The sequence below is a fragment of the Phoxinus phoxinus genome (genome assembly GCF_949152265.1).
Source record: "Phoxinus phoxinus genome assembly, chromosome: 7".
NCBI classification, from domain to species: Eukaryota; Metazoa; Chordata; class Actinopteri; order Cypriniformes; family Leuciscidae; genus Phoxinus; species Phoxinus phoxinus.
The window spans coordinates 18,212,315-18,228,527 of record NC_136882.1 but is presented as its reverse complement, the minus strand read 5'-3'; the positions used below and the strand labels follow the sequence as shown (position 1 = coordinate 18,228,527).

At 37.0% G+C, this 16,213-nt stretch overlaps 1 protein-coding gene across 1 annotated transcript; it reads left to right on the top strand.

Annotated features, from left to right (window-relative positions):
- Positions 1–11,812: 11,812 nt before the first annotated feature.
- cxcr4b (chemokine (C-X-C motif), receptor 4b) lies at positions 11,813–14,499 on the top strand. The gene is made up of 2 exons (XM_079618164.1): positions 11,813–11,917; positions 12,259–14,499. Exons 1-2 carry the CDS (start codon positions 11,903–11,905, stop codon positions 13,306–13,308), a joined length of 1,065 nt encoding a protein of 354 aa, XP_079474290.1. The 5' UTR covers positions 11,813–11,902; the 3' UTR covers positions 13,309–14,499.
- The last annotated feature ends 1,714 nt before the right edge of the window (positions 14,500–16,213 follow it).

Below are 16,213 nucleotides of genomic sequence, written 5' to 3'. Positions count from 1 at the left end.
ACAGAGGTGAACTTGTCTGCACGAAAGACCACAGAACAAGAACGCAGCGGAAATATCCAGCGTGAGTTCTAGCTTGACAGTGACCTCACAGCATGTTCACAAGGGGAAACAAACAAGTCACAACTTCTTGTTTTTAATGGTTGCTCTCACGCAATCAGTGCATAAAACAAGGAAACGGGCACATGTGACAGTGACTCATCAATGTCCTCGACTATTGGTTTAATTTCAGACGATTTTATCATGCATAAACAGGCTAGTTTTTGGGTTAGGGGGGCGTAAACTAGACAGGGGAAGTTTCTCTGAGGTTTGAACAACATGAGATGCTAGCCATCAGCAGAATACCAGTCAGGTTCACAGAGAGTTCAGCCTCTGGAACACTGTTTGAAGGAACATGTTGAATGGCAGAAGTTTGGTAGGGAGTGAAAGAGAGAGATAATTACCCTGCAGACATCAGCAGACGGCATTATTTTTTATTGCATGTTTTTTTTTTTCAAAACTAAATGACACTGGTAAAATAAAGCTCTGCAGGAAGGTGCTCAGGCTTTTATACTTTAATACTTCTTAATGTAAGTGCTTTTTGAACACCTGCTTTCTAGAGTGGTCTTGTCATTAGCTTATATCATTGAATAAAGAAGTTAGAATACAAGGACAGATACTTTTTCAGCTTTAAAGTGACTGTCTGGGAAGATATTTTTGTTTTGCTAAGATGTTCTATGGAGTTACCATATGCTCTTTTTCCCAGACATATCCTTTTTTCGAACCTTAAAAAACATCCAACCAGGATTTCTAAATGAATTATGCCAAGGATTTTCCAGGAATTTTTCTATTGACGTGCTCTCTGGTCATCATTTATTATTATTATTATAGATTAAAGGTGGTAGGCAATTTTCGGAGAGGCTATAGCAATAGCAAGCTAGCTTTGAAAGCATAAGATCCCACCCTCCCTTCAGAGTGTCTCCAAAGCCACGCCTCCTCCAAAACACATGAATGCATTCAGCAGGGAGCAAACAGAAGCGTCACGAGAGATGGTGTTAAACTACTTCATGTCTCAAAGCACATAACATTACAATAATAATGAACAAAAACAACTTAAAGGTGCAGTCTGTAAGAATGACAGACTGCAGTCCAAATCAAAACATCGGAGATTGGGTTGCCAGTTTGAGCACACGCAACAGGAACGAGCGCAATGGACGATGAAAATTGGCTACGTGCAGTTTCACAGACCAAAACAAAAACAAATCCAGCCTGGAAACACACATTTCAAAGTAAAATAACTGGCTGTAGAAGTGTTTTCAGAGAAATTAGTATGTGAACTTAGCATGTTTCCTCAATAAACATATTATGGTATTTTTATGCTTTAGTAAGTAGAGTGAAAAAGTTACATACAGCACATTTAAAGAGCACTTACCTGTACCACCTGACTGCTTCCGATTAATTTCGGCATTGATAGTGTTGCCATTGATGTTGTCACAAACAACTCCGAGTATAACGTCACAGGTTTTGACCCTTCCGTAAATGCAGCATAAACGCGTAGTTTTGGTTCAGGAGGAACTGTAAAAGGTGGCTGCTGTTTCGGTTGCGGTGTTCAGTGACTGACTTCTGTCTAACTCTTCTTAGCGTGAAATGCGCTGATGACGTGTGATTTCTACGCGAGCAGGGCTCTTCGTTAACCAGCAGGGAGGACATCGTACCATTGCATACAGACCAAATTCGTACCGTTGCATTCGGATTAAAACAAACATTTTATGGTCCTACGCCTTCCACAGTGGATTTATAAATATAAATACATTTAAGGCACTTAACTTAGTGATTGCTATGAGGATGTGAAGAGACTTTCAACCAGCATAACAAAAAAATATTTCTGGAACAAATCACCTACCCTGCCTTTAACAATTAAATGATTATCGTTCTATGTGCACATATTTATTTGTGTTACTTTGACTGTTCTCTTTTGATTCCACCTTCTCGCACGTCATAATTGCGAGGACAATATCCTGCTCACGCATTTCGAGGCATGTGTGAACCTGGAGCATCAGATAAGCTGTGCTTGTTTGCTTGTTTGTTTGTTTTTAAATGTCCCCACGCAGTGTCCATCAAATACAGACGGAATCTGAATCGTACATATTAAATGAGTTTGAGGTATGATATTTCTATAAATAAAAATAATATTATTTGTATTGTTTATAGACTATATCGTTCACACCTTGTGTAAAAAACTTTTGCAAAAAATTAATCATTTAATTTATTATTTAAGTTATCGCAGCATTGAGGAAAAACTTTAAGCAAAGTAGAAGCAAAAATAACAAAAACCATAAGATCAAACTGCACAATGGAACACTCTTATTGCACGTCATTTTTTAATATTAGTTTGCTATAACAAAGGCACAGGCGTATTAAAAGTGTGATTTAAAACAGACCTATTTTGAATGGTTTTATGGTTCAGTGTTTTAAGACAGGCTTCCCCCTGATAAATATGAAAAAGTGATTTGGCCTTAGGGACACCTGAGAACAAATCGGAATAATCCATCTTCTGCAGAAGAAAAGCAGAGAAATGTGATATGGGTGCATGTCTGAGGGCAAAGACAAAGCGCTCAGAAGTTGGTTGAGCAATAATTTCTGGTGTCAGACATTGAAGACAATAATAGGTGATTCAGTCTGAGTAATGAACTTATAGCACAGGTGTTGTCAGCACCTGGAATGATAACATTGATTTAATTAACATCAGCCGTGGATGCCAAAAGAGTGTTTGCACGAGAAATGCTTTTAGTTCTCAAATAACAGTGCATCTGTTAGCAAACAACAGTCAGACAATTTACTATTTCTGCAGGGGTTAAAACATTTCCAACGCTTGTGTGTTTTACAATGAACTCTTCAAAACACATGATGAAACCGTGCCAAGGAAATGAAGCAAAATAGTGTCTCATTTTGCATCCTCTATAGAGTTTAGTTCCCTCCTGGACTACCAGCTGCATCTGTTGATGTATCTTCAAGTCACTTCATCTTGTCAGTTACATATAAAACCAGATGGAAACCACCCCGGGGACGTGGCCCTGCTAATTCAATTAGACAGGCCTCAGCCGTAGCCCCAGATATAGGCAGTCAGTGGACACCCTGAAAAATGGCAGATTCATCCCCACTGCCACCCTGAAGGCTTAGGGCCCATGATTGATCAGACATTGATTTGATTTGAAGTGAGAGTGAAGAGCACTTTCCTGGGCTCTAAGTAAGAGGTCTGAACAAGATTTCCCTTGTCAAATCGTCTGTGTCTTGTGAAGTGACTTTGGCTGTGAACAATAGGGGCTTACAGTTGAATGCAATTCGAGCACGATTCAAAACACATTGCTGTGAGTGAGTCAGAACAGAAGATTGTGACATTTTGAGAATTGTACAGCATCCAATATCTGTCTATACACTTAGATCAAGAATTCTGTTCATTTTCAAGCCATCTATTATAGAGGTCTCCGTCTCATGCAACCCAAACTGCCTTTTAAACAAAATACTGACATGTTTTTCTATTTGAGATATCCGGTAAATGTGATAATACACATGCCGACTATAGGCCTGTTCACACCAAGGACAATACACTGTTAAGAAAAGAAAAAAGAAAAAGTTGCTGCCTTAAATTTTGAAGTACAATCAACTTGGATGTTTAAGTCATTTCAACTTAAATTATTAAACTGACTAAAAATAAAGAATTAGTTGAATCTTGTATAACTTGTAAAATAAGTTGAAAATTGCTTAACTTATTTTGATGAGTTAAAGCCATAAAATAACATGTTGTCAACTTATTGATCATATAATTTTTTTACGATGTAGCTATAATGAAAAAAAATAAAGATATCATTATAAAAATGATTCTAAATTAAAAGAATAGCAGAGTCACAGCTAACAATAATGAGGAACGATATAATTGGAATCACTTTACATAAAAACTTCTTTTTTTTTCAGCTGACGAACGATAAAAACATTGACAGCCAATAAGAATCCATCCTGCTTTAAAAGGTCATGCATTTATGACAGAACTGTGTGCTTATAAGAACGTCCTTGTGTGTTGGTGTGGACGCTAATATATTAGTTGTTATAGTTATCTTTATAGTTATCATTCTTGCTGTGAATGGACCTTAACTTGTAATCTAACTTTTGTGGTTCAAAACACGGTTAAAATGTCAAATTAAAACTGTTTAATTTTGTCATGACTGCCTTCGAGGGGGTTCGAGCCTTAAATGACACTTTGTTAAATGTGAACACACAATGCTTATATGAGGATTATATTTTGGCTACTTCACAGCAATGCTCTTAGTTTTGCTGTCTGGATCCTGTCGTCAAGTTTTATCGGTGAAGACATCTAAGTATTAACAAGTCATAACAGGAAAAAAGGAAAACTGTGGCATGAAATACAATACAAAATAAACTAGCTGTTACTTACAAAGACCATGCTGGGAGTAAGATTCCCTGTCTGTCCACCGAAAAAGCCAGGAGGCGGAAAGTTTAGCCAAGGGGGGGTGGGGGGTTCCTCTGTTTACCTTTCTTAAAACACAAAGCCTCATGGGAATCTCCTTTCAGTTTCAGACTTTAAATATACAAATAACAAGGCAGTATTATCTGTTGAAATTAGTCATTTATATAGTGTGCACTGTGCACTGAATATAAATGTCAACAGTATAAGGAAAAAAAGTGTGTGTGCATGTATGTCCCAATGAAAAAAACATAGAAGTAAATATACAGTAAATATATTTTTTAAATACATGTATCTGTGAGTACTTGGCCTTGCACATTTGGAGTTCAGACAGTAGAAGCCTATAATTATGTCAAGAGTTACACGGTGCGGGCCATCATTAGCTTTGAGCATATGAAATTGAGGAACAAAAACAAATCAACAGGTGCTTGTTTTTCATCTCTTTCTCTCTGTCTCTGTCTCTGTCTCTCTCTCTCTCTCTCTCTCTCTCTCTCTCTCTCTCTCTCTCTCTCTCTCTCTCTCTCTCTCTCTCTCTCTCTCTCTCTGTCTCTCTCTCTCTCTCTCTCTCTCTCTCTCTCTCTCTCTCTCTCTCTCTCTCTCTCTCTCTCTCTCTCTCTCTCACTTACAGACAGAGAAAAACTACCATTTGTTTTCAGCTTGCTGCAGGCCATTGTTCTGGTCTCGTCTTTCAGGCTTCCAAGGAACCAGACCTTGGAGAAGACAGAGTGTGCCGGTATGACTGTGCTGATTATGAACGCTTTGTTTCAGACTAGTGTTTAAGAAATATCTGCATGTCAGAGCTCTGTATACATGCAGCAGCAGTTAGTGTGAATGTTCTTGCATGTTGGTGATGCAACGTGTCCGTTACCTCACTCTTTTCCCAAACATGTTCACTCTATCTGTCTGAGATTAAAATTATATTATAAAGATTCTAAAACAACATTTTAAAGAATATTTATAATATTTAGTATAATATACTACATATTATGTAATATTTAGTATTTTATGACTGTTTTTCCTCAAAAAAATAATTAAAATATTCAGTGTTTAATATTTAGGTTTTTTTCTTTTATAAAAATGTCCTAGTACCTTAAGTACTTTGTGACCTTAAGCGACCTTAAGTGTATGTGTCAACTCTGCACTTCCTCCTGCACAAATATACAAAATCTGAGATTAAGTTAGAGAATATGATTTTTGAAAAAAAATTGGTTTACTGATGTTGAGCTTTCCGCTTCACTCCATCTGGACTGAGTGACCACACCTCAAATATGACTTGACATGAGACTAATAACACATCAGTAACCTAATAAATAATGAACAACTCTGAAATGCATTGTGGGTGCTCTGAACGCTCATTAGCAGCGTGCCTACGACTCTTCCGTTCACCCATTCATGAGGTCTTGTGAGCTGTCATCTGGTGCACCGTCCCTCTTATCTGAGTCAAGTCAAGCAGAATTGAGTGGACCATGTGTTTGATGTGCTCCTTCTCCTCTACTTAAGCCACTCTGGCCATATGGGTGGATTTAGAGCAGGGGACACTTGAAAGGGAGCAAAAGGACTTGCTCCCCCTCGACCCTTCTGTCACAGATAGGCATCATGCTCTTCTGCTGAATGCACACAATGGGCTCTGTTGACAGTTCCGACACAGGTATATCTGTAAATAAAACAGCTAGTAAGTCAGTCAAAAATGTCGGTTACAACTGATTGTTTTGTTATGGAGTGGATTTTTAAGTCATTTCCCTCTGATAGAATTACACACATAGAGAAGCTGTACCTACGGTCTTTTTAAGTCAACAATTGCTTGTAAACCCACAGGGAAAGTTCTCATAACTTTGGCTTACATGGAAAGGTTCTCTCAAATATTAAATAATATGATGCTTTGCCATGGGACTCAACAGGGAGAGTAAATGCTAAAATTAAGTGTTGTATAATGTTTTTCTTTTGTGCAAGATTAATGTTAAGTGGCAGATTTAGTAGTGTTTAATGTTTTGCTATGCTAGTTTAAGAAGAGTTTCTGTTATGTTGGTTTTTTTGGGGGGTTACCATCATGGTGACAATTGGACCATGTGCTTAAAAGTTAAAAGCTCTACACTGTTTTACTCATTCAGCTATTGCTGTGCTAATCAAAGCATTGTGTTACCTGTTAGCATTTGCTGAATTAGCTACCCAGCAAGCAATAGCCGTAATTTCACCGTCTCGGTTAACTATACACCTGATATAGTCCGACAGTTACCCTTCTAGCCAAAATAACCTTGAATTTGGTTACATATCGGGGTTTTTTCCAAAATAACTTGCGAGATGTATGATATTCCATCATGTCAGCAAAGTCAACAGTGATTACAAGGTGTTTGGTTTCATTTCTTTGACATGTTTTCCAATTGATGATATTCTACTCTTGGGTTATGGTTAGATTTAGACGTCTATTACATTTTCACTGACAGTCCAAATGTTGCCTTGTTTTAGCCTAGACGTCAGGGCTGTGTTTGGACGGTTACTAGACGTCTTTAAATGCAAAATGATATTATAGTTATAGCTATTTCTGTTACCACTACTAAAACTGTTTGAGTTGACATTAGGCCTACATGATCAATTTAAGTTAAACGTATGATTTGACATACTCAAATACTTCAAGTTAAGAGCAATTAGCATAAATAGTAAAAACTGCAAGTTGAACTTTGAATTTCTTAACTCAAAAACTTTGTAACCAATTACCTCAATTTTCTTGAGGTTTGAAGGATTACATCAGTTTATTTTTGGTTTGCAGTGAAAGCTGGGTGTTTTGCAATCTTATGTGGCATACTACTTTCCTCAGCTTCATTGCAAATTAAACCACAATTTAGTCGTTAGTGAAGGAAGGTAGGAACTTATCATGGAGAAACAGCAAACACCCTTCCCTTCAGACTCCATTTTATCCAAGAAAGGCTTGTGAGACACTTCTGTGGTTTGTTTTGGGCTATGAGCCAATAATGAATATAAATGTCAAGCAACACCCCTGGGGAAGTGTCACCATTTGAAAATTCATTTTACCCAACCTATTTTTTCCTTTTTCATTACCCCTTCGTTTTCGAAGTAAAGTCATGTCAGGACGTGTGGGCAAAGAAAAAGTGTCAGTGATTTTTTTTTTTCTAATGTGCAAACTGTAGTGCTTCCTGTAGTAAGTCAACACCAAAGAGCACCCACTCAAAGCACATGGTACAACATGTGACTGCCTGTTTAACACGATTTCAGTCTCACTTGAGTCACATGTAAACAACATGCAGCAAACCGCCAAAGTGAGAGTCAACATTTCTCATTTATAATTTATCTGAATAGTAGTGTTTGATATCGACACCAAACTTTATGAAGGCACATGTCAAGCCTCTCTAACAAATTATCCAGTGAATTGAATTGCCCTCTCCTCTAATTTCAAAGCGCAAAGTCATGACCTAATGCTATAAGAGGAAGAGCATTTCAGAAAGTGAATAACTCTGCCCACACCCAACTAGGAAGCGTAAAAAGGTGCCTTTCTTAGATAAGGCAAACCTTTGTCCTTAAAAATGTTCATTGTTCAATCATAAGACTTTCCTTACACAATCTTTAAAATTACATTAAGACATTTCCTAAATGTTTCAATGATATGCTATAGGCTTAGAACTGTAAAAGTGCATCTGAATCTCCAAAGTATCAATGTATCAGTTGTCATGGATGCAAAAGAACTGGATTTTTTTTTTCCGACACGTCACACTCCTCAATTGGGAAACATTATGATATATGAGTAACTGTAACACTATCATTTAGTCATGAAAGATGAAAAATATTCTGGACTGGAACATGACTAGGCAAATCGTATCATGTCGTTCCCCCTATGTTAAGGAGAGGTGGGTGAAAAATATGCAGAACACACAACCAAGAAGATGCTGGAATGAGTTAGGCAACACCCAATCAACATGTAGATCTGCATGACATGTACCATTACCAAATATCCCAAGGCAGAAATATAAGCACCATAGGAAGCATATAGTATTGATGTATGTTTTCCAGCTCACAACAAGTCCTTTAGCTATTTTATTATGGATCTAAATAATGTGAGAACAGAAATGAGTCTTGAACCTAAACTTGATCTTAAACAGAGTTTTTAGGGACCTATTATGTTTTGCATAGAGCTACTTAATTACAATGCATCTAATTAAAAGGTAGCTAGCACTTTATTTCCCCCTTGAAATAACTAAAGAGGATCATTATTTTCTTTCATGCAAATGAATCATTTCTGTACTGTAATCATGCGATATTTACCTGATAAATCTGTATTTGAGAGTAAATTTGACTTTTAAATGTTACAAAAACCAAACAGGATGGATGACAAAATGCAAATCAACCTGCTTAGGGTTTTCAATGTCAGATCAAAGCAGAATATATATATATTAAAAAAACAGTCTCCACACAAACAGCTAGGTTGTAATTACTGGAAACCCCCTAGCTGAGAATTTCATGATTAATTATGTATCACTGCGTATTTTCCAAAAAGCCCTATCTTATGAACCAGAGCTGATCCTTCAGCCCTCATGTTATTATGTATGTGATCCTTTGCAAGCGTGCTGATGGCCATGAATGAGTCGTGGCTGCAAAACAAGCATTGTTTACTCTCTGGAGGCTTTACACATTTCGCTCTTTATCTCTGCTGCATTCTTTTACCTTATTTCCATGCTCATTCCCTGCTCCTTAGCTCCCTTGCCACTCTTCACACTTTATATTTGAATTCTAAACAGCACCCGGGTCCTTTGTATTCATGGGTACAGACGGCGTATACAGACAGATTGTGTTTAGTGCTCTCAGGACGGGGTATCTTATATTTCACAGGGGGGATTCTAGCTCTGGTTTAGCGAAACACATCCTCCTGACCTGACCCTCACTCATATAATTGAAAGAAAACAAAACATGGAGGCATTGCCAAGTTAATAATTCAGCCTGAAACGACCTGTCGAAACCTGTTTTAGCTTCGACAGTGGAATTTGAAATGCTTACATTTCACATTTTTCTAATTTAACATATTTTTTTTTCATTGAAAGTGATATTATCACATTAAATGATTTATTTATTTAAATAATTTGATTATTGACCTAAATGTATTAATCTAATACAACTTTACATTTACACAACTTTATATTTACATTGGAGTATTATTAAGCATCGCTGTGCAAATAGAATAGAGAGGGGAAAAAAATTAGGCATACCTTTGCTGAACGATTTATATCATCAGCGAAAAGAAAGCTTTAGGCCTTTAAGTGTCTGAACTGTAAGGTATAGGATCAAGCGTTTATTGTTATAGGACAAAGTTACATGATCCTTAAGAAAAAGTGCATAAAAATTCTCTCATGTCATCATCTGTCAGCGAACACTTTTACATCTACTTGTGTTTTTCCTGAGTCACCTTCATTCCATATCCATTTCTCACCAGAGGCTCATGCTGTTGATGTTTCACTGTAACACAATGGATGGAGGAATTCCTTCTGGTCCACAGGGCTCTAACTCAAAGATCTGACCTAATGAGAGGACAGACAGACATAACAACAAACACAGAAGAAACATAAGTTGACTGCATGGATGGCAAAGATGTTAGACCTATACTCAAAAATTAAACGAATAAATCACTAAAATAAGAGTCTCATGTTTCAAAGAAATGCGATTCTGTCGTGGCTCACATTTAGGCTAAGTAGAGTCACAGAGAGTTTGGATCTGTCATTAAATGTTAGTCCAGGCATATGATGGAGGTGACTGTGTGACCTTCTTCTTTCATCACTCATGGTTCCTTCAACAATCACAGTTCTACACGAAACAAATTGCAAAGAGGACCAGAGGAGACCTGCCATATAGTAAATCACACTACAAAGCCTAAAGCGAACTCAAGTAACGGCCTTCACGCTGTTCTTCACCCAAGTAACACGATGTGATCATAAACAAAACTGGGACGTCTGGGAGGGAATTTTAGGTGGTGGGAAGGTTCACTTCAGTTGATCTGATTAAATGAATATGTAAGGACTAATGTAGAGTCAGATGGTCATAAGCAAAATAAACCCTGACAGGGCTTTCAGGACCCCGACACAAAACAGAGTGGCTTGTATTGGCCTTAAGGGAATCACTTTGTGATAACGACCTGCTGACTGTGCATTATCCGCCTTGTTACACAGCTACTTAGTGAATAAATAAATAAATTGTCATAAACATTTAATTTTGATTTAAAATAATAATAATAATAATAAAAAATAAATATTAATAATAAACTTCCCTCTCATTAAAATAATCTATCTACATGTCTGTCTGTCTATCTATGAACTTGTGTATTCATTTTCATATTTCAATTTTGTTTTGATAGCTGCAGAACTCTGCTATTTTCTGTCAGGCACGAGTCAAACATACAGATATTAAGGTTATGTCAATAATAATTAAGAGGCAGCGTGCATTGATACAGTTTTTCTAAATCGCTTTAGCACATTTTCTTAAGCAGTCTTACAGTACATTCTCTAAACTGTAAGTTCAATTGTTACAATGTTTACAGGAACATCAGAACTCTATTGCATGTCATTTCTTTTTATTCTTAATTACTTTTTATTTGACTCTAACAGCTTTCTAGATACTATACAAGAATGTCAGTTTTGTCTGTGTATCACACTGAGAATTTTAAATACAGATTCAGACAGTAGGTACAAATGTACTGATGGGGAAAAGTTAATACTGTGACACTAATTTTCAGTTTTCACATTTCTTCAAAAAAAATTTTTTTGTATATATATATATATATATATATATATATATATATATATATATATAAAGATTGTATAAAGATTGATTGATAAGATTGTGATTCATTATTCAGGCTAATTTAGCAAACGTCTCATCAAATATTTATGAATATAACATGTCAGACAGATTCTGATCACTGAATGGATCATTTTGCATGTGATGGCTCACAGAATGATTAGGAGTTGTGAAGACTTTGACAATTTCACTGAGAATCAACTCATCAGTTTTGATCAACAATCCATGTGCATTTAGTCATTGTGCAAATTGTAGACAGTTGCACTTACTCTTTTGCACATGCCAAAACACATGCAATTTGCTTAAATCAATAAGTAATCCAAGTCTGATGTGAACAAGAAACTAATTGTTCAGAGATCAGAACTTATTGTTTTGAGAGAGAGAAAAAAACCGAATCTGAGAATTGAGCCAAAACGATTTAGCAATAGCCCACTGCTCACTGGAATGAGTTTTCTTTCTTTTTTTTTTACTTGGATGAGAGAGCAGCCCTGCCCTGCTGAGCTCCGCCGACGTCATCATGACCCCGCCCTGTTGAATATAAAGGGGCGTGTCAGACTTTACGGAGGACTATTTAAATGCTGCTACAGGAGGTCCGTTGACTGAAGTGTGTGGAGAGACTTTTGCGCGGTTTTTGCGCTCACCTATTTTAACGTCATGGACTTTTACGATGTAAGTTGTTTTAAGACAAATGTAAAACGCTCTTTAGTCTGATATTTAATTAAATACTTAATAATAAGGCTTGGTCAGTTGTTTATGTTTATCATGTCTGGTAACCTGCACTTTGCTTGCTTGTCACGTTTTACTATTCAGGTTTTGTGTGGTTTTAAAACATTTTAAAGCAACCTTTTTTTTTAAGTTGATAAAATAAATCATGTGTTTATTTTTTTTATAGCCTATCTATATATATATATATATATTATATTATATTTTATTCATTGCTACTTTTAATTTTAACACAATAGCATGTTGCTTATGTGAAATTAATCAATATACTGTTATTTTTTCTGCAGCACATCATTTTAGACAACAGTACAGACTCCGGGTCTGGGGATTTTGATGATTATGAACTTTGTGACCTTACGGACAACAATGACTTCCCAAAGATCTTCCTCCCTACTGTATATGGGATTATATTTGTCTTGGGAATCATTGGCAATGGACTTGTGGTGCTTGTGATGGGCTTCCAGAAGAAGTCGAAGAACATGACAGACAAGTACAGATTGCACCTCTCCATCGCCGACCTCCTGTTTGTCCTCACTCTGCCCTTTTGGGCTGTGGATGCGGCCAGCGGGTGGCATTTTGGGAGATTTCTGTGCGTCACAGTCAACATGATCTACACTCTGAATTTGTACAGCAGCGTGCTGATTCTGGCCTTCATTAGTCTGGATAGATATCTGGCAGTTGTCCGCGCCACAAACGGCCCACAAACCATCAGGAAGCTCCTTGCAGAAAAGGTGATCTACCTTGGAGTTTGGCTCCCGGCGGCCCTGCTCACCGTGCCCGATCTGGTCTTCGCCAAAGTCCACAATACGGGCATGAATACGATCTGCCAGCTCACCTACCCGCAGCAGGGGAACATGGTGTGGAAGGCTTATTTCCGCTTCCAGCACATCATCTTTGGCTTTCTGCTGCCTGGTCTGATCATCCTAACCTGTTACTGTATCATCATTTCGAAACTGTCGAAGAACTCCAAGGGTCAGACCCTGAAGAGGAAGGCACTGAAGACAACCGTCATCCTCATCCTCTGCTTCTTCATCTGCTGGTTGCCTTACTGTGCCGGGATCCTGGTGGACACTCTGGTGACGCTGAACGTCATATCTCACAGCTGTTTCCTGGAACAGGGTCTGGAGAAATGGATCTTCTTTACTGAGGCACTGGCGTACTTCCACTGCTGTCTGAACCCCATCCTTTATGCTTTCCTGGGAGTCAGGTTCAGTAAATCTGCCCGCAACGCTCTGAGCATCAGCAGTAGATCGAGTCACAAGATGTTGACCAAGAAAAGAGGCCCTATATCATCAGTATCTACTGAGTCCGAGTCATCCAGTGTGCTGTCCAGTTAATGGACACTTTTGTACATAAAACTTTCTGACATGGATGACTAAGCTTTCTTTTTTTCTTTAAAAAAAAAGGACTTTACTACACTTTTTGTACATTGTAAACTCTTTATTGTGTTGATAAGTGTTATTTTGTACGACTTTGTTTTCTGGTGTTTTTTATTCAACTTAAATTAATATTTTTTAAATGTTAGTACTTTTTACTTAGTAATTTTATTGCAGGGCCGAAAGGCAGAGCCTTGACAAAGTCTGTATGCTTGCAGAAGTTTTTATCAGGAAATGTTGCTTAGTCTTTTGTCTGATCCACAATGCGTAGTGTAAATTATTTGTACATAGTTCATTGTTTGCCTGTGTGTGTGTGTGTGTGTGTGTGTGTGTGTGTGTGTGTGTGTGCTGTGCACTTAGCTTTTCCTATTTCCCCATAAGCTTTCTGATATTTATTGAAATGGTAGCTCACACTGTAAAAATGTTTAAAAAAGTGTTGTAGAGTTGTAATTTAATCATGTCACAATTGTTGCATGTTGTCTTCTATTTCATAATAAAACACAAAAATCACCACTTTTAATGAGGTCTGACATAAGTGTCGTCTTGCGTCTCTCAAGTGGCCATACACACACACACACACACACACACACACACACACCTCCACCCCCAATCTCTCAGTGGGGGTGGGGTAGAGCTGAAGGTCTGTCAAGTTACCAAAACAAAAGCTCCACCTGATCTCCTGCTGAACAGAATGGCTAAGGAGAGGGTCTGTAATTTTAAGGACATCTGTGTTCTTTAGCGTTTTAAGCAACTGCTGATACAAGACACCCATCAACCTACAAAGGGACGGAATTGGCTTTCCCTTGGGATTTCTTGTTGTATCAGATAACAAGCAAAATAAGTTAATAAGGTAGTTTGAAGATGTAAAGAGTGAAATGATAAAATCTGCAGAATGCAAATTTTAATGTTTTTTTTTTTTTTTGCTGAGAGAAATTATTAAATTTTGAATCTCACAAAACCTTTCAAAAGATACAATATTTTATTTGTTTTATATAATGAGGTTCAAGGCGGTTATATATTTATCCTTCACTTCTTATTAGTGTAACATGTCTTGTTTCAGCTTTATTTTATACATTCTTTTTTTTTACTAATGATTCTAATCAGTGTAATGCGGTAATTTCTGCTAATAAATACCAACTCTAATTTTATTTTAATGAGAATGCATAAGGATTTTTTTCTATTGACTGGGGAATGGGGTGCTTAACTGTCATGAAAATTATGTCACAATGCAAAAAAATAAAGAAAGAAAAAAGAAAAGCTACTTTTGCTAAAAACGAAAGAAGAATTCCATTTGATGACAAAAACAAAAAACTTTTGATGGGAATTTTCTTCTTTCTTATAAGGTTTCTTTTTTTTACCTCTGTTTGCAATGCAAAGATATCAGTCATCAAGTTGTGGTCTATTGCTTGATGAATAATAATCAGGTTACAGAAGCAAGTTAGCAGCCCTAAAGTACCTATAAACCATTCAGGCAGAACATTGATATTCACAAGGTTTGTATTATAATGACCAAACTCATGTTTAATACAGCAGGTTAAATTACCATTTCTTAAGACTCCAATGAGGTGTGAAGTACCCTGCATCAAGTCTTTAAGGTTTATGGTTATTTTTCACTGTCTGCTCTCACAGTAAGAGGCCGGTAAAAATAGAGAATTGGGTGCTGCATTTTGTTCATTTGGAAATGTCCTGGAATGGTTCTGTCATTAGCATGAGAGCTGTTCTCAAAAGCTACGGCACACCATTAACACTCCATTGAGCTCAGCTGGACCATCTCTCCCATCTCTAAACTGCCATTTGAAAAGAGACCAACCAAAAGGAGCTTCTGGAAATCTGCTGGGAAAACCCATTATCAAACCCCACTTAACTCAGAGTCAGAGAAACCTCAGTCAAGCACATCACAGGTCAAAAACAGATGTTAAGTTCATCCAAACACGCAAAACACAGTGAGTCTGTTAAAATCAAAAGAAAATAATTATGAACAAAAGATTACAAATATATATAGGCCTATATATATATATATATTTTGTTACAATCAATTATTATATAAGTATCTCAAATATGGTCAGAAATGTGATCAACCTGTTTATTTAGATCTGCAAATAAAGCTGTAAAGGGAGCCGTATTGCAGGATGATTAGACTATTCTTGCCATTAACTTATTACATTTACATTGTTTTGACTGGGAGATCAGGAAGGTTGCTTCCTGCATTACGCCCTTCTTCTCATTAATGTAAAGTGACTTAAAGCCCAATAACACAACTAAATACAAACAGAAGTGGTTGTCTGTAACTCAGGAGAAATGGTGTCTTGGTTACTGACACACACACACACACACACACACACACACACACACACACACACACACACACACACACAGGTTTACATGTTTTTTGGGACTTCCCATATACCTAATGGTTTCTATGGTAAAAAAATTGTAAACAAACGCTATTCTATCCCCTTACACTAACCATACCAATCAGAACACTTTCTGTACTTTTACATTTTCAAAACACTTCTTAATTTAGTATGATTTATAAGCTGATTTCCTCATGTGGACCAAAAAAAAAAGGAGAGAAGAGAAGATTTTTATAGACAGAAGAACATTTGGTCTCCATAACGTAGGCTACACACGCACGTACACACGCACACAGGTTTACATGTATTTTTGGGACTTCCCATAGACATAATGGTTTTATACTGTACAAACTAGGCTATTATATCCCCAATCACCAATCACTACCATACCACTATACTACCACAGAACACTTTCGGTACTTTTCCATTTTCAAAACACTTAATTTGGTATGATTCATAAGGTGATTTTCTCACGGGGACCAAAAAAAAAAAAAAAAAAAAAAAAAAGACAT